Raw genomic sequence first — 26,068 nt, 5'->3', positions numbered from 1 at the left:
GGGGGTGACGGCGGACGAGGGGGTCCCGGGAAGCACTCCTTCTGCATCAGTCACGGGACCCACGTACGTGCTGTCTTCCCTCGAGCCCAGCGGACAGGTGGTTTCTTCAGCAAGTTGTACATTCGGCGGGAGAGGAACTAGGAGCTAACTGAAAAAAGAAACACCCCACAAGGTACTGACTTGTCCAGGCATGGAAAGCGTTTTAATGACAACTGGCATCACAGATATAAATAAATATCTCCCTTCCGTCTGTAATATGTGCTAGAAATAGCCTTTGGAAAAGGTCACGAGGCTCCAAGGACCCTTTCTTAGCTACTGATCTTAGTAATTAAAAAAATAAAAACAACGAGCCCCATGGGTGAGCGGTGCCTGCCCAGAGCAGGCCCCGGGGCCTGGCAGTCACTGAGGGGGCTCATTCAGGACACGGTGCTCTCTCGGCCACACACAGTTGACTTTGGATCAATGCGTCTTTGCAAATGTGCTGCTTACACAATCAGGCTGTTAAAAACCACAGTTGGCTGACCATCTAACACAGATTTTTATGTCGGTCCACGCTGGCATGTTCCGCCCCACAGAGTCAGAGGGACGACTCAAAAACCCTCCCCGAGTTTTTATCCTGGCTCGTTTCTCAGCGTCAGCGGGTCTCGTGACAGATGTCCCACGCGAGGAGGCGCAGACTTCTCTTGGGCACGATCTTTCCCTCGTGGATCTGACCAGACCTCCCCTGAGTGGGGAGCCACTGGGTGCTGGGCTCTGTGAGCTCCGCGCGGCTGGCTGGGTCCCCTTGGAACAGCCTCGGGCAGTGTTCCGCCCGCAGGCTGTGGCCTGGGGGGGTGGGTGTGGTGGAGGGCAAGGTCAAGATCCAGGGGACGCCCCCCAACCCTTTGATTTTTAAACCCCAGCAAATATCAACAAGGCTGGAGGAGTACAGAAGAGCATCAGACTTACTACTTAAAAGATGGATAAATGGAGACTATTTCTAAGAATTCACCTAATGTATACGAATATAACGTATGTTTAAATCAGGAAAAATACACCATTTGGTCCTTGGAAATAAACATTAAATACAAATCAGATGGCAGCATAGGACACAGAAAACTTGTTGGAAGGAGGGAAGGAAATGTGGGAGAAGAGAAGATTATCCAGGAAAGATCGAAAAGCCTCAGATTCATCATCCCAGGGCACCCAGGGCTGGGACGGTCTCTTCCCAGAGACGGCCGTCCTCGGAAGGGGGGGACACTGAACTAAAACAGAAATGGGGCCTTAGCAGGACCTCGTTGTAGATTTTGCTACTTTATTAGAAATATAAATAAAGAGATGATTCCTTCTGTCTTTTTATTTGTCTTTTTGCATTTTTTTAACAAATAATTTTTGGTAGCTTGTCTGGGTTATGTTTCAACTCGTAAAATCACCTTCCTAACGTGGCCCTTGTGTGGTTCAGGGTCTCGGTCAGCAACCCACCCAGAGCTGGCTCCGCTGACTTTCAAAACTCCGCCATCATCGACTGCTACAAAATCCTTGCTACAAAAGACACGCGGCCCCTCGCGGAGGCTCCGGGACTCGCACAGCCTGACGGCGGGGGTGCGTCCCCCGCTCCACGCCGGCCCCTCCAGGATCCCGCCCGACGCCGGAGCCAGGCCCACTCCGAGCCCCGCGAGGGGCGGGGTGCAGAGCCGCCGGCCGGAGGGGCCTACGCCTGTTCCTTGAACTTCTCCAGGTAGTTTCTGAGCTCCTCGGGGGCGCCCGCGGCCACGTCCTGGCATACCCACTTGATGTCCTCGCCCCCGCCACCGAGGATGGAGTTCACGCTGGGGCAGCCGTTGTCCGGCGGGATGGTGGCGAAGGTGGTGAACTTCACCTTCTTCCTCTCGGAGGTGGGCGAGTGCAGGGCCTCGGGCTTCGGGTCCCTGGCCTGCCTGCCCCCCGAGTCCGGCCCGTGCCCCCGGCCCTGCGCGTGCTGCCGGGCTCCGCCGTTGAGCGACAGACAGCTGCTCTCCTCGCTGCCGCCCGGCCCGCGGTCCAGGACGGTCGTGTGCTCGTCCTGCGGCGGGGACCCCTCGCCCGCCTGCTCCAGGAGCTCGGCCTCGTTGCCCAGCCACACCCAGTCGTGCGAGTGGGTGGCGGAGGCCTGGCCTTCCGGGGGCACCTCCTTGTGCCGGTACTTGAGGGCGAACGAGGCACAGTTGATGAGGAAGACAAGGATGGCCAGGCAGAAGACGCCCAGCAGGGCATACATGCCGATCTCCAGGTCGCTCAGGCCCCTCGCGGTCTGCAGCAGGCCGCTGGCCCCCAGCCCGCCCCCCGCGCGGGGCAGGTCCACCCGGGCCGGGAAGTTGGTGAAGTCCAGGGGGATGTTCTGCAGCTGGCCCTCTGCGGCCGGCCTGCCCGCGTCCGGCCGGCTGCTCTTCACCACCCTGTTGTCCAGCAGCGGCCGGGCCGTCGTGCCGCCTCCGCGGGGGGCGCCCTCCTCGCGCTCCACGGAGGAGCCGCCGGGCGGGGGCCCCTCGGGCTCCTGAACCTTCCGCCGGCGGTCACTGGCGTGGTTCTTGATCTCGCCCTCGTCGCCGCCCCTGCCGGGACCGGAGTCGGCGTCGTTCCGGCCAAACTTGACCCTGACGCTGCCCACGCCCACGGCCAGGACGCTCTTGCGCTTGGACTTCTGGCAGGCCTCTGCGATGGTCATGTCCACTCGGACCAGCGGCCCCTGGCCTTCCCCTTCGGCCATCACAACCGGCCACCTGGGAGAGCGGGCCTGGGGGACGGACACGACGGCCTCGTCCAGGGAGGTGGCGGTCAGGCTGAAGTCCCTGGTGTCGTAGATGTCGAGGGGCGTCACCGAGCCGTCGCTGAGCTGAAGCCACGTGCTGACCACGGCTTCCTGCAAGGAGAGAGGCTGTTAGGAGGCCGCAGCGTGAGGCCTGTGGGTGCTTCTCCTCTTAGGAACCTGCCCGCCGGCCTAGAACAGAACCCGAAGGAATCAGGAGCGGGACTCAAATCCAGACCCGGTGGCCGATGAATCTGGGGAGAAAACATTCAGGTTTTACATCAGGATCGGAAAATCGCTGTAAGTTAAATAAGAACACACGTGCAGGGACAGCTCCAGCCTAACCCTTGCTGGGGAGGGCCACCAGGAAGCCTCGCGGAGATGGCCCCACGGCTTTCCTCGCAGACTCCACGCGGAGTCTGCGGGTTCCCTACGGCTCGCTCTGATGCTCCCATCTCCTCTGAGGAGGGTCCAGCCTTGAGATGTCTGGGTGGCCCATGGTAATCTCCCTGCCTCGGGATCCCTACTCACACCTGCAAAGTCTGTTTGGCCGCACAAGGTGACGCGTTCCCAGGAGCTGGGAGCTGGGCCGGGGGGCCGTCCTTGGCACACCGATGTTCCAGCCACCACAATGGCAGTGGCGGCTGTGCGTCCTGGGAACCCGCCACTGTTGTGTCCTCCGAGGACGGACTCACTTTCCCCTCACAGTGATACCCGAGGTATCACTCTTACTATCACTCTATTACTCTTACTGTCACCTCTTCTCCTGCTGCAGGTGAGGAGGCGGGATCATGGACAGCATGGCGGGCTCAGGGAAGTGGCAAAATGGGGGGTTTGCGCCCGGAGGTCCGTCCAGAGTCCCACCACCACGGCCACTCACCACGATAACTTTGATGTGTCTGGAATTCTTCCGTGTTTTCTAAGACCAGGCATTTAGGGACATGAGTCAGAAGTCCATGCCAGACATGGCGGAGCCTCGGAGAGGGCGCCCGGAGCCAGAGGGAGAACAGAAACACACGAGGCTGTGAGTGGTGGCACGCAGGGACAGGTCGTGTGCACAGGTGGGGATGTGCTTGCCTGTGTAGGGGAGCTGGGGGTGGGGCGGGGAGGCCAGGAGGAGAGGGGCAGGCCCCGGCCACCACCGAGGCCGGGCTGACCTTCCTGGGACAGTCTGCCGCAAGTGCTGGAGGAGAATCGAGGAGCAGAGTCGGGGAGGGAAGAGTTAACGCCACCCCAGGGGTCTGTTACAGGTGAAGGATGCTGTGTCCTCTCTGGTCCTGGCTTCTGGGCATGACAACCGAGGGCCGAGAATTTGACATGAGTTGTGAGTTAAACACGTGGATGCACTATTTCTCCTGGCCCCCCTTTTTTTTCCCCCCAAACAATCCTGTTTCCCCAGCTGAGAGTGTGAACCCCTCCGCCCCAGGGTCTGAGATGGACGTGTGCTTGGCCTGGACACTTTCTAGCCCTCTTTTCCGCCTGGGACTGGAACACCAGCTTCCCTTTGGAGAACCGAGTCCTCCCTGCTCAGGGCGCGAGCACACGCGGGGCAGGCGGGGCAGGGGCGGGATGAGGGTGGGGCTGGCCCCGCCCCTGCTAGGCATGTGACCCAGCCCTGGCCAATCGGAGCATCCCACCACCCAGTTCACAGTGATTGGCTCAGGAAGGGGCTCAGGATAGAAAGCAGCCAATAGGAGGGGATCCCTGGGTTTCGGCGGGAACCAGAGATGGGAAGCTTGCAGCCCCCGGGGATGCTGAGTTGGGGTGCAAGTCTGCGGCGGTAGTGGCCGTCTTGTAGCCGCTTTGGGGGGCTCCGCTGGAATAGGAGGCGCACGCAGGGGGAAGAAGAGTTAAGAAATGGAGAGAGAGAGTCTCTGAAGAGGGTGTTCCAACCACAAAGTAGACTGGCTGAGGATCAACCACTTAAAAGCCGGGTGGGAATATACAAAACAGCATGAAAATTCCCAGGCACCAGAAAGGAAGAGGGAACGCGTACCAGAGGGGTCCATACAGATAGCTGTTACCGAGGTGGGCTGGAGGGGGGACGGGTGTCAGAGCTGCTCAGAAGGCCTGCCAGCCAGTGGCAGGGATGCTCATGCCCACCTAGGGACTGTCCTCTGGGGATGGGACCCCTTGCGTAAAAGCAGGGCTATCGAGACCCGGCGGGGGGCGATGAGAAAGTCCTACCCACCCGGGCCAGAAACAGCCACGATGCCTGCTTGTGCTCTGAGCACTGCCTGGAAAATGTGACTCCTGGAAATCAAAAGCCCACCGCGTCCCCACACTTGGGTGTGGGGTCTGAAGGTGCACGACCTATATGGTGCCCGGCCGCTGACAGCAAGACGCACTTAGGGCTGGGCCCGTGCAAATGCAGGCCTGCAAGGATTTCCTGTTGGGAGCGAGCGAAGGGAAGAAGCCACAGCCTGAGGCACTTCTGATTAAAAAAAAAAAAAAAAAAAAAAAGTTACAGTCCCGAGGAGGGAGGGCTCTACCGTGAGAGGGAATCATAAAAAACGCAGGTCGATCAGCAGGGCAAGGGTTTTGGATAATGGAACAACCGAAATAAAGTAAACCAGCAGCAACGACAAAATGGCCCATGAAATAAAACGGTTCAAGGGACAAGGAACGCAGTAGACACCATGTTGAGAGGAAGGCTGAGGGGGAAAAAAAACAAAAACAAAAAACAGGGAGGCATGGAGAGGACTTCGTGAAAGAATGCTCCAACTGAAATTACCCAACGGCTAGTTTGCAAAGCAGATTAGACACGTATGGGGGAAGAGAGTCCATGTCCAGGGCGTCAGAGCCAAGGAATTTACCCAAAACACAATCACAGGGATCAAAAGAGACGGAACACACCAAAAAAGGCAAGAGGAAGGAAAGGAAGGACAGTACGAGAGCCACCGACAGTTTTCGGTGAGATGTTCCAGGCGGAACGAATGTGGAGAAGGCAGATGGGGACATCAGGATCCACGGGATGAGTGGCTGGAATATTCTCTAGCATTCAGGACAGCTGGATCTAGCTTGGCCTGAAGACAAATCCCCAGGCATGAACTGATAAATACTGATGTCTGCTTGGAGCCAGCCTGGGTCTGGGCTCTGTCTCCACTAACTTGAAGGCCAGGCCAACACCCGCTGCTTGAGAGGAGTGAGTGAGACCGTGCCCGAAATCTCAGGACGGCATGGCGCTCACTGGTGGCACCTGCCCTCTCCCCCTCTCGGTGTCTGCCCGCTCAGGGGTCAGTTGTGCAAGACTGTTTTGTCTGAGGGAGTTCTCCGACCTCTGGAAGCCACGTGGCCACGTCTGTAGCCAGAAGTGCCAAGGAATTAACACCCCCCCCAAAGCAGCCCTCAACAATGACTGATAGGAGACGTGACATACAGCCCAGCTCCCTGGCCCCTGGTCAACACTGGCTGGTGGTTTCCCCAGAAGACTCGAGCTCCAGTAGTCCACGGCGGCGGCCGCGGGTGGGGAGCGCGCTCTGCTGTCTTCTATCCCTTGTAGCCCTTCCTGACTCCCGTATTGGGGCTCCCTCCAGCACTCAAATTAAACATTTGATCGCGAATCCTCATGGCAGGCTCAGCTTCTGGGGGATCGAAACTAAGGCAGGCAATATGGCTCAGGAGTTTTGCTTCCCACCCTTGTCCCCTCTGTCTGCATCAATGGCAAGTCCCACAATCCGACAGACCCCCCCTTCTAATTGGTAAATCGAATGCATTAAGGCCAGGGGATTTCCCGTTTTACCCTTCTGTCCTGGCTTTCCTCCGAACAGATGAGGCACAGGCAAAGTATATACGATTGCCCTCATATTTACGGGTGTAAAAATCTTTCCCACATTGTATTTCAGGGCTGAAATATCAAGAACAAGGTGCCGGCCTTCCATGCGCCGAGGGTTGGGATAAACACACTGTTCACACGGTCTGTGAGTTCATCCTGGTTGACTTTCCATCCTGAACTAATTTTTCTTCACACACTCTAGACGGGGAAAGAACTTCACCTAAAACCAGCCCCCTGAGTGGCAGACAGTCTGGATGAAGCCTTCAGAACCCCGCGGGCTTGCCGAAACCCATCTGAGTCGGTGCTGCTGTGTGATTGAGGGTTCAGTCAGGTGATTAGCTGGTTCCAGTGAGGTTGGACCCCAGGACGTGCCCAGGAGAGGCCAGTGCATTTCCCCAAAGATGAGAAATTCTGGATGACTTAAAACAACACAGGCCCAGGAATGATTTAAAGCTCCATCCTTTCCAGAGTCATGTCTGCAAATCAAATGAACTGCATCCATAAATCCCCCCGGAGTCCGTGCGGGGACCTCCAATTACCATCAGCTGATGAAGACAGATGGGACACACCGGATGGGGGTCGGGGCCCCCGCCCCCAAGCCAGGAAGGTTGCGAGGCCAATCATGCCCTAATTAATTACCCATTCTGAGCAAATAGCTCCATGTTCTCTGCCTTGTCTCCTCACTTTGCTCCACTCCCCTCAATTTGCTCCTTAGAGAGTAGAAAACACCACGCCCCCAGGAGAGAAGCCATCAATGGGGGCCTGACGTGGATGTGAACGTATTCCAGGACCCTCCTGCTGACACCTGGGGCAAAGTCAGCTAGCAGCCGCACACTCTCTGGAATGACCCGCCCTGATCTTTGGAACCCGGGAACATAATGAGATGCCACTCCCGTGATGATGCTGTGCTGTGTGGCGCAGCTGACCTTGAGATAGGGAGACCTGCCTGGATTATCTGGCTGAGCCCGGTGTAGACACGTGCGCCTTTCAAAGCAGAGAGGTTTCTCTAGCAGGCAGCAGAGGGGAGGTTAGAAGTCTAAGGCATAAAAGGACTCCATGCATGTTGCTGGTTTTGAAGACAGTGGGGGTGTGGGAAGTGACAAGGGACACGGGTGGCCTTAGGGAGCCGAGGGGTCCCCGGGGAACAGCCACCAAAGACACAGACACTTGCCACAGAAGTGCAGAGACAGGAACGAGCGTGGAGGCCGATTATTCCCCAGGACACGCCAAGAAGGGCCCCGCCGGCTCACTCTGCTGTCGGCCTGTGGTGCCCTGAGCCTGGAACCCAGCTGAGCCCGCCCCGGCCCCCGACGCACCGAGCTGAGCTAATAAGCGGGCCTTGTTGTAAACCACCAAGTCTGTGGAACCAGACTTGCACACTGGGCATCACCTGTCTGGTTCATCCCAGAGCCCACGACTGGAATGACGTAGCCCTGTGGCTTTTCACAGCGCCCCCATCACTGCATTCTGGACTGTGGTTCAGCGACTCTGCTCCGTTCCTCCCTCCCCCCGCCCCTTTCGCGGAGTCAGGCACGGCAAGCGCCCTGCTCCTCTTGAACTCCGGCTTCTAGAACCATCCCTACCTGCTTGGGAGTCCGAAGCAGCTCCTGAGCTGTGGCCACAGCTGTGATGGCCTTGCTGTCCTCCGTGCTGGGGTGGAGGGTGACGGACAGCCCAGCCACCAGCTGGATGGCCAAGTCCGTCACTGACACTTTGTCATCTAACACGGTGACCGTTTTCTCTGCCAGGATGGAGTCTGACAGCGGGGACAATACCTGTGGGATGGACAGGACAGAAGATTTCCAGATGCTGGGAGCTTCCCCGGCAACACTTCCTTCTTGCCCCAGGCCTGGGTCCAGAGTACGGGGTGAAGGAGCCTCCCACCTTCTTCCCTAGAGATACACCAGCCCACGCCAGGCCTTTGCAAGAATCAGATAAAGCCACCCTTCCCCACGACACTTTAGCTCTGTGGGGAGAGGACAACAAGTGTTAAAATCCATTCTGTTTTTAAAGGGAAAGGACCCCTCCCATTGAGGTGAGGGACTCTTGTACCCTGCACAACTTGGTTAACTGTGCATGGCAATCAATCCTGCTGACGAGGCTCATGAAGAGTCGCACACGAGTTGACTTTGTGCAACCTGGATCACATTCTAAATGAACTATGGAAGTAACTGTGGGGGAACTGAATTATAGTCTCCTCTCCCCCCCCCCCCCCACGAAGTACAGTCAGGAAGGTGGAAGTTGAGGGATTTGGGAAAAGGCCCACCACTCCCTGTCATATGTGTTTCCTTGAACAAAAAGGGTAGTAGGACTTCGAAGAGAGGTTTGCTGGATGGATCCATGGCAGAATGACTAAATGCTTTATGGGAAGGAGGGAGGCACCTTCCCCCGGCCACAAGCGTGAGCAGCATGCAGGGGAGGGGAGGAGGCTTCTGAGAGGTGTAGGAGATGTCAGGTGTGGACAGCGGGATGAAGGGTTGGCAGACAGGGGCAAGACGGGGAGGGCTGGCAGGTGTTGGGAACGGAGCACACAGCAGTTGGGAGAGGGGACATGTGAGGTGCTAAGGGGCTGTGACCACCGCCTTCCCAGCTGTGCTCGCGAGGAGACTGGGCCCCCCCGGGCTGGTCCTAGCCCAGCTTCTGGTGTCCCGGGGATGCCATCCTGGGGGCCAGGAATTGGGCACAATGACCCACCCTTCTTGGGAGCCTCCCCCAGAGCCCGGCACGGTGCTCAGGGCAGAAATGCCCAGCTCTGGCTTCCTACCTGGATGGTGGTCATCCCGACCTCCCGCCCGACCAGGACCCTGCTGTCCTGCAGTGTGGCCACGTGAGGCTCCTCCAGATTCATGAAGTCTGCAACCAGGTGGGTGATGTCCACCTGCCAGTCGGGGCTGAGCAGGTGGCTGGGCTGGCCCCATGGGCCGGCGCCCTCGGCCACGAACTGGGTGAGGACCCGCACCGTGGCATGCTGGTACTTCAGGGCACAGCCCCGGCCCCGCCGCTCCTCATCGTCTTCATCCTCGCTCTCCCGTGTGGGCCTTGGGGGAACGAGAAGCTCTCAGGTCCCAGGAATGGATTCAGACACTCTGGAGTCACAGGCCAGACAGGCAGGTGCCCGCCCCAGCCTCCATGGGACAACATCCCAGGCGGGGGCCTCAGGAGCCCACGGGAGTGCTGTTCCCATCACAGGCAGCACAGAGGGTCGGACATCCCTCTCCTGAAGGCATTTATTGACAAATGGCTTACGAGCTAATATTTACGAAGTCTACACTGTCCAGTAAATGAGTAGCTGGTAGCTATGTGCGCCCACTTACCCTTTAATTTAAATGAATAATGAGATGAATCAAAAATGTAAATTTCTTAGGCACAGTAGCTATATATACCAAGTGCTCCCTAACCACATGTGCTAGCGGCCGCCATATTGGATAGTGTGGTTCTAGAACATTCCACCATGGCAGCAGGTTCTATTGGGCAGAGCTGTATTACTCTCTTGAGATGTGACCTTCTAGGCTCCACACGTATGGACTCTTAATCTCATAACACGGGTGTTATTATTCTTATGTTCTGGGGAGGGAGGTTAGGGACCCTGCCCAAGCTCACAGAGCTAGAGAGTGGCGGCTAGGCTCAGGTCGCCCTCCCCAGGGGCACGGGGCACGCTCATTCTCTAGGTCATTCATGACCACTAAACAGTCTGAAGGATTGCCCGGATTCACCACCGCCCTCTGCAGTTGGAGAAGATTCTTTCAAGTTCTCCCTGCAGAGAGGGATGTTGCCTCTTACGGGCCCAAGGGGCTCGTGCTGAGTGTATGTTCGCTCAAGCACTCATTGCCCCTTAAAATGAGGACCAGGTGCCTGGAAGATTCTGGAAAATAGCCCTGAGCATTCAGGATGGGTGACCCCAGCTCCTACGTATGACAATCCAGAGTCACATAGAACAAAGAGCCCTTTTTTTTTTTTAAAGAGAAAACAGTAACACCATAGTCCAACATAAATGCAATGAAATGTTATGCAGTAATTCGATGCACACAGAGCTTATCAAGCTTATGGATATTCACAAAGCACAGAAAAAGGAGTCACTTTTGCTTAGAGAAAATAACCCCCAATTCAGATTCCCCCAGGGTGCTGAGGGGCTAGAAACACCTATCATTTCTGCCGCTTCATTCTGGGGGAGCCTGTTTCAGGAGGGTCTGGGAGAGGTCCAAGTGTAGAGTGCACACGGCCTGGGGGTGATACGGATCCTGCCGCTTCCCAGCCTCCTTCCCGGCTGGTTATCCTGGGCCTCCGGTGGGCTGGAGAAAATGTAATCACAGCATTTTACCGGCGTCTACCGGGCCCTATCCTGGCTCCGTCGGTGGTGTGGTCAGTAAATAAAACCATTGTTATCACGCCTCTGGTTAATCTCTGCATCCTGGGCTCACCTCTTACTGGCCACAATGGGGACCCTCCAGCCTTTAATCTGGCTCAGCTCTGTGTCAGAGACCTCGATCTGCAGGGGCAGTCGGGGCACCCACACGGTGATGTGCAGGGGGGCACTCAGGTGCTGGTAGGTGAAGTTCACCACCGCGTCCACCTTGCCCTTTATCTCTTTGCCGTTGACAAAGACGTAATCACAGCCGTCAGATACCTGCGAAGACAGAAAGGGGATGGAGACCACTCTTCTTCCATGTGTCTTTTTTTTTTTTTTCCACACAGCATACATGCTTAATTTAGGTTCCTCCCAATGCAGTGCCTGAGATAAGGATTCAGTGCATTCGGTTTACTTGGGAGATGGCCCCCAGTGGGGGCCAGCGAGCAGAGTGAGGGAGACAGAGAGAGAAAGAGTCGATAGGAAGGCGCATTTTTACTTTTTTTTTTTTTTTTTTGCTGTGGATCAGTTTCTCTGGAACCTCATGTAAGCCTACATAATTGCCCACCTGAAGGATAAGAGCCAGGAACATTATCTCCCAGCTCCTCTCTCTCACTGCCCGTGTGTTAACTGCCCTGCACGTCCAGGCTGAGACACAGGTGCATGGCGTCTGAGAAGGCCCCAGGATACAAAACAGTAGGAGCTCAAGGTGGAAGGTGGTACCACCCCCACGTGAGCTGGAACCTGCACAGATCCGCAGGTGAGACCGAACTCTGAGTGGGGCCCAGAGGTGATGTCTGCTCATAAAATGAGCCATACCCACATGTCACCCCAACCAGCCCCCCAGAGCTGCAGGGTTTGTACTGCCTTCCTCTCCAGCCTGACTCACTCTCCCCCTGATCACAGCCCCAACAGTCTCTGAGACCCCCGGGCCTTTGCATGCGGGGCTTCCTTGGCCCGCCCTTCCTTCCCTAATGGCCTGGCCAGGCACCTCCCCGACCCCCTGGGATGGTTTATGCATTTGTATTATAATTGCTTATCCTGCGAGGGGCAGCATTGCCATTTCAAGGTATGTTCCCTCCCCGTGTAGTCCTTCCCTTGCTTTTCCAGTTCCTACCACATCATTGCCTCAGGAGAGAGACAAGATAGAGCACAAAGCAAAATAAACACATAGAAAATAAAATAAAAGTCTGCAAGCATTAAGGCAGTGTGTTCCAAAGTCTAAACCCTTAGGGAGATGAATCTATATACAGCCTCATGGATGCTCGGGGGTGGGGGGCGGGGAAGAAGCAGCAGGGGGATGCCTGTGGTGTTCCCTGGAAGTGGGCTGGAGAAGTGCCATGGACAGGGGAGGGACCGTATCCTAGTTAACTCTGACATTGGATGCCCCTAGGGACTGTAAGGAGGACACGTGAGGACTAGAAGCCCCCTCTCCCAAGACCTGGGCAATAACAGTCACATCTCCTGGAAATTAGTCTGGGACTATGTTCTGTAGCCTTAATGAATTGAAAATTGAGAATAGAAATCAAGTTGGGTTTTTAAGAAATGACATGGCTGTCTTGCATATTCAAGTTTATAAGATATGATTTATACTGGCCCCACGTGTCCAGATCAACCACGAAACCGTGAGATACTTGAAGGAAAGAAGTACATCTTTTTTAAATCTTTGATGTCTTGGTTCTTCACACCAGATGCTCAAGAAGCAGGAACTTGGCAGAGTGGACACTGAAAGGACCAATGTATGTATGTGCATTTGGTTGGTGTATGAATGGATGGATGGGTGAGTGGATGGATAGGTGGGTGGATGAATGGATGGATGAATTATGAATGGATGGATGGATGGATGGATGGATAGATGGGTGGATGAATGGATGGATGAATTATGAATGAATGGATGGATAGATGGATAGGTGGGTGGATAAATGAATGAATGAATTATGAGTGGATGGATGGATAGGTGGGTGGATGAATGGATGGATGAATTATGAATGGATGGATGGATGGATGGATGGATAGGTGGGTGGATGAATGGATGTGTGTGTGTGTGTATGTATACATATATTCAGGTGGATGGATAGATGGATGGGTTGATGGAAAGCTGGGTGGATGAATGAACTGAACCCTTTCTTCATGGGGATGCCTGCTTCAAGACAACCAAAGAAGGATCTTAGGGTGAGGGGAGATGTGGTCGGAGAATGAGATACAATGGAGCCAAAAGCAGTGGAAACACAAGAAGTTTACTTGAAAGCTTCCAGAAAGGTCTCAAGCAGTGTTTCCTAACTTTTTTGGGGTCACTGACTCCTTTGAGAACACAAGTCAAGCTCACTCTTGCCATGGAAATGCATATACCTACAGTTTTGCATAACATTCCAGAGTTAATGAAGTCACACATGGACTCCTCACATAGCACTTAACATACTAAGCTGTAATTGCCAATTTGCTTATCTGTCTCCTGTCGGGACTGTGCACTCTAGAAAAAGCAGCATCTCCTTCGGCGGGGGGGGGGGGGGTGGTGGTCTGTGGACCCAGTTAAATCACATCGCTGCTGAGCAATGAACTTGCATGATCACCCCTCTTTCCCCAGCCTCTGGGAACTACGGATGGCTACCCTGGGCCCAATTTTCATCCCCAGCTCTCACTTCTGTTTGGAAGGGCAGCTGGTGAGGGCTGGGCTGAGAGAGTTTCCTCCATCTGCTGGGGACAGTGGCAGGAGCAGCTGGGAAGGAAACACACGGATGGGTCTTCTCACTCATGGTCAAGAGTAGTTTAAAAATGTTTACCTACTGATTAAGGGTGGAAACCAATTTCAGTTGCCGTCCCAGACTCGCCATTAGCATGTAAACACCGTCCTGGATCTGGGCAGCCGTTAGCATAATAGTCAAGCAAGAGTTATATCAGTAATCACTTCTTTAATCAATGTTGTAATTTACAGACCATTGACTTTCCTCATTTATTACCTTCCTGAGCTCTGGTGGGAGGGAACGCGGCTGCTCCAGAATATATAAATAATTAAGAGGAACGCCAAGGGTATCGAGTCGCGGTGCATGATAGAGCCATTGTCACTGCTAATCCTGCAGGTGGCATAAATGTCTGGGGAAGTCTCGGGATGCATTCATCATCTCCTAAGTGGCTACAAGTGAGAACCACAATATCGCAAAATGAGCCAGCTTAGCTGCCAAAAAAAAAAAAGGAACCGAAAACCCAACGGAATCTTTTCAGTCCCTTGGCTTCGTTTGACACTCTTTTTCATCTTTCATGGTGGATGGGCCTCCCACTGAGAAAGCTGCCCGCTGACCTCTGCTCACTCTGACCTTTAAAGTTTCCAGTTTGGACACATCATGGCCACTGAACCGGCCACTGATGTCTGCTCTTGGCACCCGGAGGGGCCGGCATGGGTCTGGGTGAGCAGCACACGGTCAGTTGGCATCTTCTGTTGTCATTTGGGCCTTGGCAACTTCCCGGTGACGCCACCTTTCCGTTGGGAGCCACTTGGGGACCACTTTCCACGGGGAGAGTAAAGCCATCTGCTGGTCACATTGGCGTCCAACGCAACTGTTGTCTGAGAAAGTAGCCAAGCAGGTTCTCAAACTGGAGCGTCAAGAGGGTGGGTCAACACACAGACTGTTGGACCCACCCCCAGAGTCTCACATCCCGGTGGGGCCCCCACCTCTGCGTCTCTATCAAGGTCCTGGGTGATGCTGACGTTCCAAATCTGGGGACCACGCATGGAGACTCACTCCTTCAAATAGTGCGATTGGCCTTCTTTTGTTTCCACGGCATCTTCTATCTCCTGTCTTGGTCCATTCGGGCTGCGGTAAGGGAATACCACGGGCTGGGGGTCAAGAACAGACACAGCTTCTCACGCTTCTGGAGGCTGGAAGCCCCAGAGGTTGTGTCTGGTGAGAATCCATCCTGTCTCGTCGCCGTGTGCTCACCTGGCGGAAGGGGTGAGAGAGGGCTCCGGGGTCTCTCGTGTAAGGTCACGAATTCCATCCACGAGGGCTCCACTCTCATGACTCAGTCCCCTCCCTAAAGTCCCACGTTGTCATACCATCACATTGCAGGTTAGGGTCTCAACCTAGGAACTGGAGTGGGGGGACCCAGACATCCAGTCTAGAACACCTACCTTTCATTAGTGTAATAATGTAGTTAAACCACCTAGGTGCTAATGACTCCCAGCATCCTGCCTGCAGAACCCAATGGCTTATTCAACATCTCCATTTGGATCTCTAATTAGCATCTCAAACTTAATATGTTTAGAAATCAAACTCCTGGCATAGTGTTGTGGGTTTTTTTTTTTTCCGTTTAGGAGCCTGGGGGCTGGAAACAGAAATTAAGCACAGATACAAAAAAATCAGATTTACATTCCCTATACGTGTAAGGGAGTACATTCCCTGAGTATACGTGTGTACTTTGCTGTGTTCACATAAAATACTGCACGGTCTTGTGCAGTAGCTATGCCTTGTTTTACATCTGCGACGTGCTTTCCTCACGTGGGTCCCTTCTGGAGCTACGGGCAGCAGTCGTGATCCCATTTTGTAGATGAGAAAGCGGGGGCTCGCCGAGGTTGTGGCTTGGCCGCGGTGGGGTGGTGGCGTGAAGGCTAGGGTCTGCGAGCACGGAGGCTGCAGGATTCGGCAGACGGCTTTGACTGTGTTGCCTTCGAGGGCGGCATCCCAAGATTTCGGCCTTGGAAGTCACCCTTCGTGCCCTGTGGGTCTTGGGTCATCTCCATTCCTGCTGGCGGGTGGGCAGGGACAGGAAGGGGCTGAGAGGCCACCGGCCGGTGAGCCTGAGAGGGATCACGTCTACATACTCTTCACGAGCGGCCTGGCCCTTGGTCTCTTGGCCCATCCCCAGTGAACCTGCCTGCATGGGCTGGATGGGTCCAAACCCGGGCTACACACATCCGTTCAAGGGGACTCCTTACAAAGGTGTAGACAGGACTCCAGGAGACCCGCAGGTGGTGGTGCAGCAGGTGAGATACAGGGATGGAGGGGGTTCAGGAGCACCCTCCAAAATCCGTGCCCACTCGGGACCTCAGAATGAACTTGGTTTGGAAATAGGGTCTCTGCAGATGTCATCTGAAATGAGGTCATTACCAGCTTGGGGCGTGGGCCACGGAGGACTGGAGTCTGTGGACGCAAGCACTCGGAGGTGATGTGGGGACACAGGGAGACGCGGAGAGATGCGGCCACGAGCCGAGGAGCAGCTAGGACCACAGCCACCGGGAGCCGGGAGACCTGGACCCCCGGGCACCTCAGAGGGAGCGGGGCCCTGACCACACCCTGCTTTCAGCCTTCCGGCCTCCAGGACTGTGGGAGAACAGTATTGCTTTCGGCACCCCAGCCGTGGTCATTTGTCACGGCAGCCCCAGGACACTGGTGCATGTGGCCACCACCGGAAAGGCCAGGGGAGGAGCAGGTGTCAGAGCACAGCGTGGGCACTGCCCCATCAGAGGCGCCTGCCTCCGGGAGCAGGGACCTTGGTGGACGAGGCCGCCGTGATCAGCCTGTAAGCTTGCTGGAAGGGGCCCAGAGGGATGAGAGTACAGACCGCTCTCCCCACTCCGCCCCTGTCGGCTGGAGCCTCCCTCTGCCCCAGTGTGCGGGGAACCGGGGGCCTGGTACAGACCCCACAGAGACTGGCCTCCCAGAGCAGGAGGAGAGGTTAGAAGGTTCTGAAGAGACCAGCAGGCATTTCCAACACAGAGAGCTCTTCTCCACTTGGAAGTTACTGTCTTCATGTGGGGCTTACAAGTACAACTGAGTGTGAATCACAGAACCCTTTTAACTCTGGACAAATCCTTAGAGGGGTACAGGCCCTTCCCTGATGCACCCCTGCCATCCGTCCCACGCATTGTCCATGCATCTTCGTTTGTTTCCTGCGTCCCGGCTGGCCCTTCCACACCCCATCAGCCTAGTGGTTCTCAGCTAGGGGCCAGCGGGTCCCCCAGGGGACATCCGACGGTCCCTGGGGATCTTTCTGGTTGTCACAACCAGGGGACGGCTTGTCCCAGCTGGAAGGTGTGCACTTGGCCTCTAGTGGTTGAAGCCAGCGGTGCTGCTCGACATCCCGCACCGCACAGGATGGCCCCCAACAAAGGATCAGCAGACCCCAAGCGTCAGCAGCGCTGAGTGGAGAGGTGCTGCTTTACTCAGTGGCAAACTTCCCAGACGCACACACCCCGTTTCTCTGACATTTGTACTTAGGATTGCAACTCCCCCAAGCCCCTTCCTTGCTTTATTTTTCTCTTTTATCATTTATTGCCCTCCCTTACACCATATGTTTTACCTATTTATTGTGGTTATTACTTGTCCTCTCTCTCTAGAACACAAACTCTAGGATGACAAAATTTGCTGACTGTTTTGTTCAGGGTCGTATCCCTAGTGCCTAAAATAGTACCTGGTGCTCAGGTATGGGGCTCACCACACACTCCCTACCCCAGCGGCCACTCAGGGCTGCCAGCTCCCCCCGCCCCCCACTGCACACAGGCACACACACAGGTGCACACACGCACAGGTGCACACATAGGTGCTTGCACACACAGGCATACACGCAGGTGCACATACGCACAGGTGCACACGCAGGTACACGCACACACAAATGCACGCATGCACAGGAACACACATAGGTGCCACACAGATGCACACACACATAGGTGCACACACGCACAGGAACACACACAGGTGCATGCACGCACAGGAACACACACAGGCACACGCACGTACAGGAAAACACACAGGTGCACACACAGGTGCACACACACAGGAACACACACAGGTGCACACACGCACAGGAACACACAGGTACACGCACAGGTGCACACACGCACAGGTGCACACATAGGTGCACGCACACCCAGGAACACACCCAGGTGCACACACGCACAGGTGCACACACGCACAGGAACACACCCAGGTGCACACACGCACAGGTGCACACACACACACAGGAACACACAGGTGCACACACACACAGGAACACACACAGGTACATGCATGTAAAGGAAAACACACAGGTGCATGCACAGATGCACACATAGGTGCAGTCACACCCAGGAACACACCCAGGTGCACACATGCACAGGTGCACACACGCACAGGAACACACACAGGTGCACACACACACAGGAACACGCAGGTGCACACACATACAGGAAAACACACAGGTGCACACACGCGCAGGTGCACACATAGGTGCACGCACACCCAGGAACACACCCAGGTGCACACACGCACAGGTGCACATGCGCAGGTGCACACACAGGTGCATGCACGCACAGGAACACACATAGGTGCCACACAGATGCACACACACACAGGTGCACACATGCACAGGAATGCACACAGGTGCATGCATGCACAGGAACGCACACAGGTGCATGCACGCACAGGAACACACATAGGTACACGCATGTACAGGAAAACACACAGGTGCATGCACAGGTGCACACACGCACAGGAACACACAGGTGCACACACAGGTGCACACATACACAGGAACACACACAGGTGCACACACACACAGGAACACACAGGTACACGCACAGGTGCACACACGCACAGGTGCACACATAGGTGCAGTCACACCCCGGAACACACCCAGGTGCACACATGCACAGGTGCACACACGCACAGGAACACACCTAGGTGCACACACGCGCAGGTGCACACACAGGCGCACACAAGGAGGTGGGCTTTCACTGGTAATTGTGTGCTCTGTCACAGCACTTGCTCTGCGGCCAGCATTTGCTGAGCGCTTATGCTAAGCTCTTTCACTAAGGTCACTCAGTGCAGGCTCACGTGGATGATCTCACTGAAGCCTTGCTGTGGACACACGAGGGAGCTACTCTATCTTCTTAATCATATCCATACTGCAAGTGAGGAAAGGAAGGCACAGAGAGGTGATGTAACTCGCCCAACATCACACAGCAGGTAGTCCGTGAGCCAGGCAGACCCCGGAGCTCTGCTCTCAACCCCGATGCCCCCCGGCTCGGTGGTGATGAGGCTGTTCGGTCTTGATTCTTCCCTCTCTCCTACTGTGCGTGGATTCCCCTTTCCCGCTGAGGGCGGACCCGGCCACGTGACTGGCTTTGGCCAGGAGCATGTGAACAGAAGTGACAGCCGACCGGTCCCAGCCCAGGCCTTAGAGCTGCTGCGTGTTTCGGGCAGTCTTTGCGCACTTTGCCACGAGGCGCTTCCCCAGAAGTAGCTGCTACCTCAGACTCACCCTGGAACGAGCCCCGTGGGGCCCATGCTAGCCCCCCCGCCCCCCCCCCCCAGGGAGGGGCCGCGCAGCTGAGCCCGCAGACCACCAGATGACCTGTAAACGCGTGAGCGAGAATAAGGGTCACTCCTTCAACAGGTGAATGCCGGGGTCATCGGTTACACAGCACAGTGGCCCGAGTTATTCTGTGGAGAGCTCGGGTGCCGCCGCACCTGCCTGGAACTCTCGGGGACTTCCGTCCTGTCTTGTCTCCACTCCCGGCAGCCCCGTCTTATCCTTTTGGGTCTCATCCCCAGGCAGCCGAGAGGCTGCTGAAGGGCCGTGAGAAGACTGGGGGAGCCCTGCTTCCAGGTTTAGGAAGGGCGCAGCGGTTTCCGGAAGCCTCCATGGAGCGCCTCTCTTCCTGGAGTGGAGGTGTTGCCTGCACCCAGCCTTGGGGATTAGGGCCCCTCTCCTTTCCCTGTGTCCGCTCTCCCACACACCTTGCCACCCATCTGGCATCGGGGCGCAGTCGCCCCTCCCCCCCACCGCCCGAAGCGGCACATTTCAGGAAGACGAGGAGAGGGGACCGGCAGGGGCTGGTGCTGGCCAGCATTTCTGGGGCGAGGCCTGCACACCTCCCTTCCTTCCCCTTCCTGCCCCTTGCTGTGGTTGCCAAACGGGATTCCCACGGCCGCAGAAATCCGTGCAGCGATAAACCGCACTTCACCCAGCCGACAGGGCGGAGAGCTGGCAAGACACGGAAACGGCACACAGTCTTGGCTCGGGAATCCTGTCCCCGTGCAGGTGGCTGTGCTGGGCCAGGCCTGGCCGGGGTGGGGGAGGCTGGGCGGGGAGGTGGAGAAGGCGGCCAGGAGGGGAGGCTGGGAAGGGAAATTGGGAAGGGAGGTTGGGAGGGGAGGCCAGAAAAGGAAGCTGGGAAGGGAGACAGAGAGGGGAGGCTTGGAAAGGAGGCCAGAGGGGGAGGGTAGGAAGGGAAGCCAGGAGAAGAGGCTGGGAAGGGAGGCCAAGAAGGGAGGTTGGGGAAGGAGGCTAGGACGGGAGGCTGGGAAGGGAGGCCGGGAAGAGACACCGGGGGGCCAGGCCGTGACACTGGCCAGGGCACTCGGGCTCAGGAAGCGAAGGGGACCCCGTACTCCTCCCGTGCTCTGCTCCAGGCACGTTCACAGGTGCTGGACACGGGAAGAGGGAGGCAAGAGACTCCTCTCAGGAAGTTACATTTCGTGCACACATTATGGCCACAGATGAGAACAAGCAAACAAAGAACTAACAGCAGGTGACACACACCGAGAGCATGATGACCTAAGGACCCACTAAGGACGGAGAACATGCACAGGAAGACCTCTCGGGAGGTGACGTTCAGACAGAGTCCTGCCTGGCGGAAGGTGGAAGCCCTGGACACCTGGGGGAAGAAGGTCCCAGGAGGAGAGAGCCGATGAGAAGAGCTAGCACGTATTAAGTGCCTTCTGTATGCCAGATTCTGCTCCGAACGCACATGTGCTTTTGTCCCCACACAAGCCACCTTACAGGTGAGGAGACTGGGGCACAGAGAGGCTGAGCCGCTTGTCCAAGGTCACACAGCCAGTAGCACTCGGATTTGCATGTGAAAGCAGTTGTCTGGCTCCAGAAACGCTCCTCTTTTCTGTTTTTTGATGATCTTTGCCAACGTAATCGGTGAAAAGTTACCTTAACTCTTCCACTTTTGAATTAAAAAGAACAATGGCTATAAAGACACTTCCTGAGGTCTGAGATGACATGGTCCCCCCTCCGTGAGGTCTCCGTTCCAAGGTGCTCACAGGCAGGAGACTTAGTACACTCGATTCCTTTCCTTGTCTTTTGAGAAGTCGCTCTCACATACTCATGCACAATAACTCGTGTGATTTTAGATTTTTTTAATGTTTATTTGAGAGAGAGAGAGAGAGAGAACATTGGGGAGGGTTAGAGAGAGAGGCAGACACAGAATCCGAAGCAGGATCCAGGTTCTGAGCTGTCAGCACAGAGCCCGACGTGGGGCTCGAACCCATGGACTGTGAGATCACGACCTGAGCTGAAATCAAGAGTCGGCGGCTTAACCAACTGAGCCCCCAGGCGCCCCTAACTCGTGTGATTTTAAGAGCAGAGCTGAATGTTTGTCACCTTGGCACATTAGGACTAACATAGTGTTTCCTGAAGGAAGAAGCCTCCTTTGATTTTCTTTGAGACGCTACTGAGGTATTTTGGCCACATCAAAGTCCTAGGTGTTTGAGACGGATGCCTTGATGTTCTGATATTTGTACACACCGTGAAGAGATCGCCGTGGTCCAGCTAAGCACTGCACCTGCCTCGGACACAGTTCCCATCACACGTGTGGACCTGTGTGTGCCAAGAAGGTTTAATTTAGTCTCTATCCTGTTAGCAAACGGGGAATCTGTGGAGGGTTGGGCAGATGGTGATGTCACCTGCGACCCAAAAATCCTGGGATGCGGGACCCGAGGCACGGAGCAGTCCCGTGATGACAGGAGGGCCACATGGCTTCTCTTCGAGCCCCCAGGCCTGGAGGAGCTGCCCGGGGACGGAAGCAGCAGCCGTCGCCTGAACTCCGTGCTGTCACCTCTGTCACTGGGAGGGAGGAGCAGAGGGTTTAATCACGGGGGGACCCAGGCAGCCAGGATGGAAACAATCCAGCCACACAATGGATGGGGAATCCGGGGAGGGGTGGCCGTGACCACACCTGTGTCCCCTCTGGGAGCTCGGGGGCCAGATGAAGCTGGAAGGCCAGTGTGTCCGAGTTTCAAGTGAGTCTGCTGTATTCATCTGCCAGGTGTTTTCATCCGGTCCTCATTTTCCTCTTCTGAGTTGGGATCAGCTCGTTTAAGCCTTCTGCACACCAAGTGTCCATTCCTGGACAACTATCCAGGGGCTTTCACAGGCAAAGGCAGGGCCATGTCCCCCTGGGAGAGCTCGGTGCACAGGCCTGCCGGAAGATTCCAGAGAATTCAGACTCCACTGCTCCCTCTTGTTCTCTGGCTCCGTCAGGGCAGGTCAGTGCTTTGGCTGATGTCACCAAGAAAAATTAAGGAGGCAAAACCGCCCCTGGGCCGGGCTGGAAAGGCCCTTTTTTCTAACCCTGGCCAAATTAAGAAATGGAAGGACGGTCCCGGGTCACGGAAAGGTTGGATGGCAAGGAGTAAGGGGATGGGAGGGGAGGGAACCCTCTCTAGGCACCTGTCCTTGTCCTCAGCCCCTGTTTCATCAGGGGATGGTCCCCTCCTGCTGGTCCATCTGGAGGTTTGGATGAAGCCCCGCCTCCAGCCTCAAGAGGAGGGTCATGTGACCACGTCCTAATCCAAGCAGAGCTTTACATCCTTCTGGTCCCAACTCCTGGCTGCTGGGTTGAGCACATGAGCTAAGCTGGTGCAGACAGAGGGGATCTCAGGAGCTTTTCAGGCTGGGCCAAAGGCATTTGCTCATTTCTGCTGAAATTCTACATGTGAAAACAGGGTTTTGCAGCCATTTGCAGCCATCCTGACCTAGAACAACTTGTCCGAGAATTCAGCCGGCACAAAGGATACCGAGCCAAGAGACAGAGACTTAAAAATGCTGAGCCCCTGGATCCAGCCACTCCTGAAGCCAGAAATCCCTTCCTGTTTGGATAGAGGAGCCAACAATTTCCCTTTTCGGCTTAATTCAGTTTGGGTGACGTTGTCTGTGAACGAAAATCATGGTCTCGGATACGAGGGGCAGAGCTGTGCCGGGCATCACCCGTGGGCACACACCGCATCTTTCCACCGCATCCCAGCAAGAGGACACGATGAGGCACCACTAAAAAGGCACGACGGTCATGGGCTGACACTGCCCGACATTATTAATCCTCTAAGGGCAGCGCTTCATGGGAGGAAGAGGGAGCAAACAGGAGTAACCTAGGTTCCAGCTCACACACCGGGGACGTCCGTTATTTTTGCTGCCCCGACATCTACTCGTTTCATTTTCGGCAAGAGTTTCAAAAATATTCTCAGGGGAGCCTCCGCTGATCCACACGCTCGGTCCCTGTGCTTGGGTAGGTCTCGACCTCAGTGACAGGAAGTCGCTGGAGTTTTGACCGAGCCGAGGTAGCAGCTGATCTCCGCTGCGCTTGAACCTGGGAGGCTGAGGACCTCCGGGCTCCGGGGCCCGCCATATGGGGGCTCAGAATGACACCTGCACAAGCCGAGACAGAGCTTTAGATGCAGAGACCGGCATCTGCCCCCGAACCTCCGTGCACGAGACAGTTTCTCCCCTGACTTACGAAGCCAATTTGAGAGTCTGAGTCACTCAACAAGCACATCACCCTTGAGGAAGTCATGATGGACCACTGGGCAGGCTTCCGTGCTGCCTGAGACCAAATCCCTGTTTTCAGACTGATTTCAGCAGAGAGGCCACAGAGGGAGAGGACGTTTCGTACCTGGCAGAGGAAGCCAGCACTGGAGAGCTGCTACCCAGACCCAACCCTCCCGAGGCGAGCCAGCCACGTGGCTCCGACCCGGACTTCTGTCCCCCACGCTTCACGGAGCTGGCCAGAAACGTCTCATCAGTGCAAAGGCCACTCCCTCCCAGCTGCAGGATTCCTGGCGCTTTGAAACCCCTGTGGCTCGTTAGGCAAATGCGGACGGAGCCTCCCTGGACTCCACTAAAATCTAACTCGCAAATAAACGACCTTATCTTTTGCAAACGTCTTTTATTAGAACAGGCTCTTCTTTGCAGCGTCAGACGGAGGCTCGGAGCCATCTGACCTCCGCCGGCCAGTCCCGGGCATCTATTTCTGTCCATCACGCCCTCGTAGGAGTGAGCGCACGGCACGGCTCCTACCAGTCGAAGGCTCCGGGTCGGTCTTAGAGCTTTCTGTGACGTTGGGAACGTCCTGTATGGGTGCCGTCCAGCAGGAGACGCTGGCCACGTGTCAGCCGCCCAACTGGGCAGCTGCAAATTCCACTTTACTCGATTTAACCAACTTAAATAGCCACACATGGTACGCAGAGGCCATATTGCACCGTGCAGCTTGAGGCAAATCTTCACATCTGGCTGGGAGACATGCCTCAGGCCGTGTGCGCCGGGCCGGGGATCAGGCAGACCTGGGTTGCAATCTTGGATCTTCCGTCTTCTGGCTGTGTGGCCTTGGGCAAGTCGCTTGACCTCTCTGGGCCTCAGCCTCCTTATCTGTAAAATGAACTTATCATAGCGTTGACCCCAGCGTTGCCGGAGAGAGCTCCTTGAAATCCAAATGAGGGTATCCTGCAGCATCCTGCTTCTCTTAGAAGAAAACCAAATTCTGATGGTAAAACCCGAAGGTCCTGGATGGTCTGGGGCCATCGACATCAGGGCCCGGATGATTCTTTGGGATCTGGACCCTTGGCAGCACCCTTGGACTTCAGCCACCAGACTCCAGTAGCCCCTCTGTCTGAGTCACTACCATCCCCAAGGTCTCCGAATGTCGCCCCATGTCCCCTGGGGGGCCCTGGGTCTGCCCTGGATGCAGGAGACACTACCATGAACACACCATGCCACCCGCTCTGCCTGCACAAGTGTGTTAAAACTCTGTCTCGCGGTTTTGCAGCGGACAGAACCGGAGCTGGAGGAAGAGGCCGGCAGTGGGCGTGCACCTGACCCACACTGGGGACGTGGGCAGCAAGGGCCCCTGCGTTCCAGAAACTTCCTTGCGGCCCTTGGTTTGCTTTCACCCAGAACCCAGTGGCTCTTGGGGCTGAACATGCTTCTCCCAGAGCCCTTGGGTGCGAGGAGCACTCTTCCCCCCACGGAAACCCTGCCCACGTTCCCCTGGGCGAGGGGCGCCACCCCAGGGCCGCGCAGACCAACGACTTTGGGCTGCTGCTAAGAGCCCAGCTCCCCATGGACTCAGCTCGTGGAACCAACAGCACAAGCAAGAGAGAGGACGTTTCGGGCCCCAGGAGCAGCGCCCACGGGAAACCGAGGCCTCTGCCCCCGCAGGGTCGTCCTGCACGTACAGGAGCCACCACAGGCACTCGCCACCAGGAGAGCTGGGCAGCTGGCCGCCCACTCGCATCCCCTTTAGCTGTGCACCAGGGCCAGCAGCCGGGCCGGGCCCTGGAGGTCGGCCCTGGAAATCCAGTAAAGGGACTTTTGCTAACGATGCCCGGAATCTTGGCATTGCCAGCCTGTTGTGGGCGGGGCCTCGCCACCTGTGACCCCAGGAGCCCCCGGGGAAGGCACAGGAGGGCAGCAGGCCGGGGTGGGGGTTACTCAGGAGGCACAGGGTGGGGTGCCCCGGTGTCTCGTCCTAAGGATGAGGGGGTACGCGGACGGCGCGGTGCAAGTGGGGGGACAGGGTTACAGTGGGTACTGACAGTTGTCGTCTCCCTGCCAAGTGGCCCAGATGTGTCCTTTTCAGACGCCGCTCCATCCAGAGCGTCCCTCGCCCCGGGCCTTCTCCAGCCCCGCCCCCCGTGTGCCTCATCATCACCTGTCATTCTTACCAGAAGGGGACCTAGACACCAGCGTGTGATTCAACCACACCGTTAAGAGACTGCCACCTCGAGAACCACGAGCAAGATGCCTCTGCAGAGCGTCCTATGCCCTGCCCTTGGCTACAGGACATGGCCTTATGCCGGAGGTGCTGACGTGTGCACAAATGTGGGCAAAAGCACTCCGTGGGTGCGGGGAGCCGGGGGGGCTTGTCCACGGCACGCGGTCTTCTCCGCTATTGCCCGACAGCAAATCCCTGACCCCCTCGGGACACTGGTCTTCCTCCCCCGCCAAGGAAACCCGCACAGACGCTCGTGGATGTCCCACAGCCTCCCGCACTCACAGTCTGACGCCTGCAAACCCACACGCTGAGCACACAGCACACCAGACCCCTCGGCTCCTGTGGTGCCTCCATTCCCGAACCCCCACTAGCCGGGGCTCTCGGGCGGCATCGCAGGGCGCGAGAAGGGGGCAGACACAACAGTGTGAATGCTACGTG

At 56.3% G+C, this 26,068-nt stretch overlaps 1 protein-coding gene across 2 annotated transcripts in view; it reads right to left on the bottom strand.

Moving 5' to 3' along the window:
* Nucleotides 1-1,567: 1,567 nt before the first annotated feature.
* Nucleotides 1,568-26,068, bottom strand: part of TMEM132C (transmembrane protein 132C) — a 307,971-nt gene continuing 283,470 nt past the window's right edge. For both annotated transcript variants that reach the window (XM_058691482.1, XM_058691483.1), the window contains 4 exons: nucleotides 10,958-11,163; nucleotides 9,304-9,577; nucleotides 8,123-8,314; nucleotides 1,568-2,878 (listed from right to left, as the gene is read on the bottom strand). In XM_058691482.1, coding sequence (XP_058547465.1) covers nucleotides 1,691-2,878; nucleotides 8,123-8,314; nucleotides 9,304-9,577; nucleotides 10,958-11,163 — 1,860 coding nt within the window. In that variant the 3' untranslated portion in view covers nucleotides 1,568-1,690. The remainder of the gene's footprint in view (nucleotides 2,879-8,122; nucleotides 8,315-9,303; nucleotides 9,578-10,957; nucleotides 11,164-26,068) is intronic.

This window comes from Neofelis nebulosa, chromosome 11 (assembly GCF_028018385.1).
Source record: "Neofelis nebulosa isolate mNeoNeb1 chromosome 11, mNeoNeb1.pri, whole genome shotgun sequence".
In the NCBI taxonomy this organism is placed as follows: Eukaryota; Metazoa; Chordata; class Mammalia; order Carnivora; family Felidae; genus Neofelis; species Neofelis nebulosa.
The sequence above is the reverse complement of the archived record's forward strand: the minus strand, read 5'-3'. Positions and strand labels throughout refer to the sequence as shown.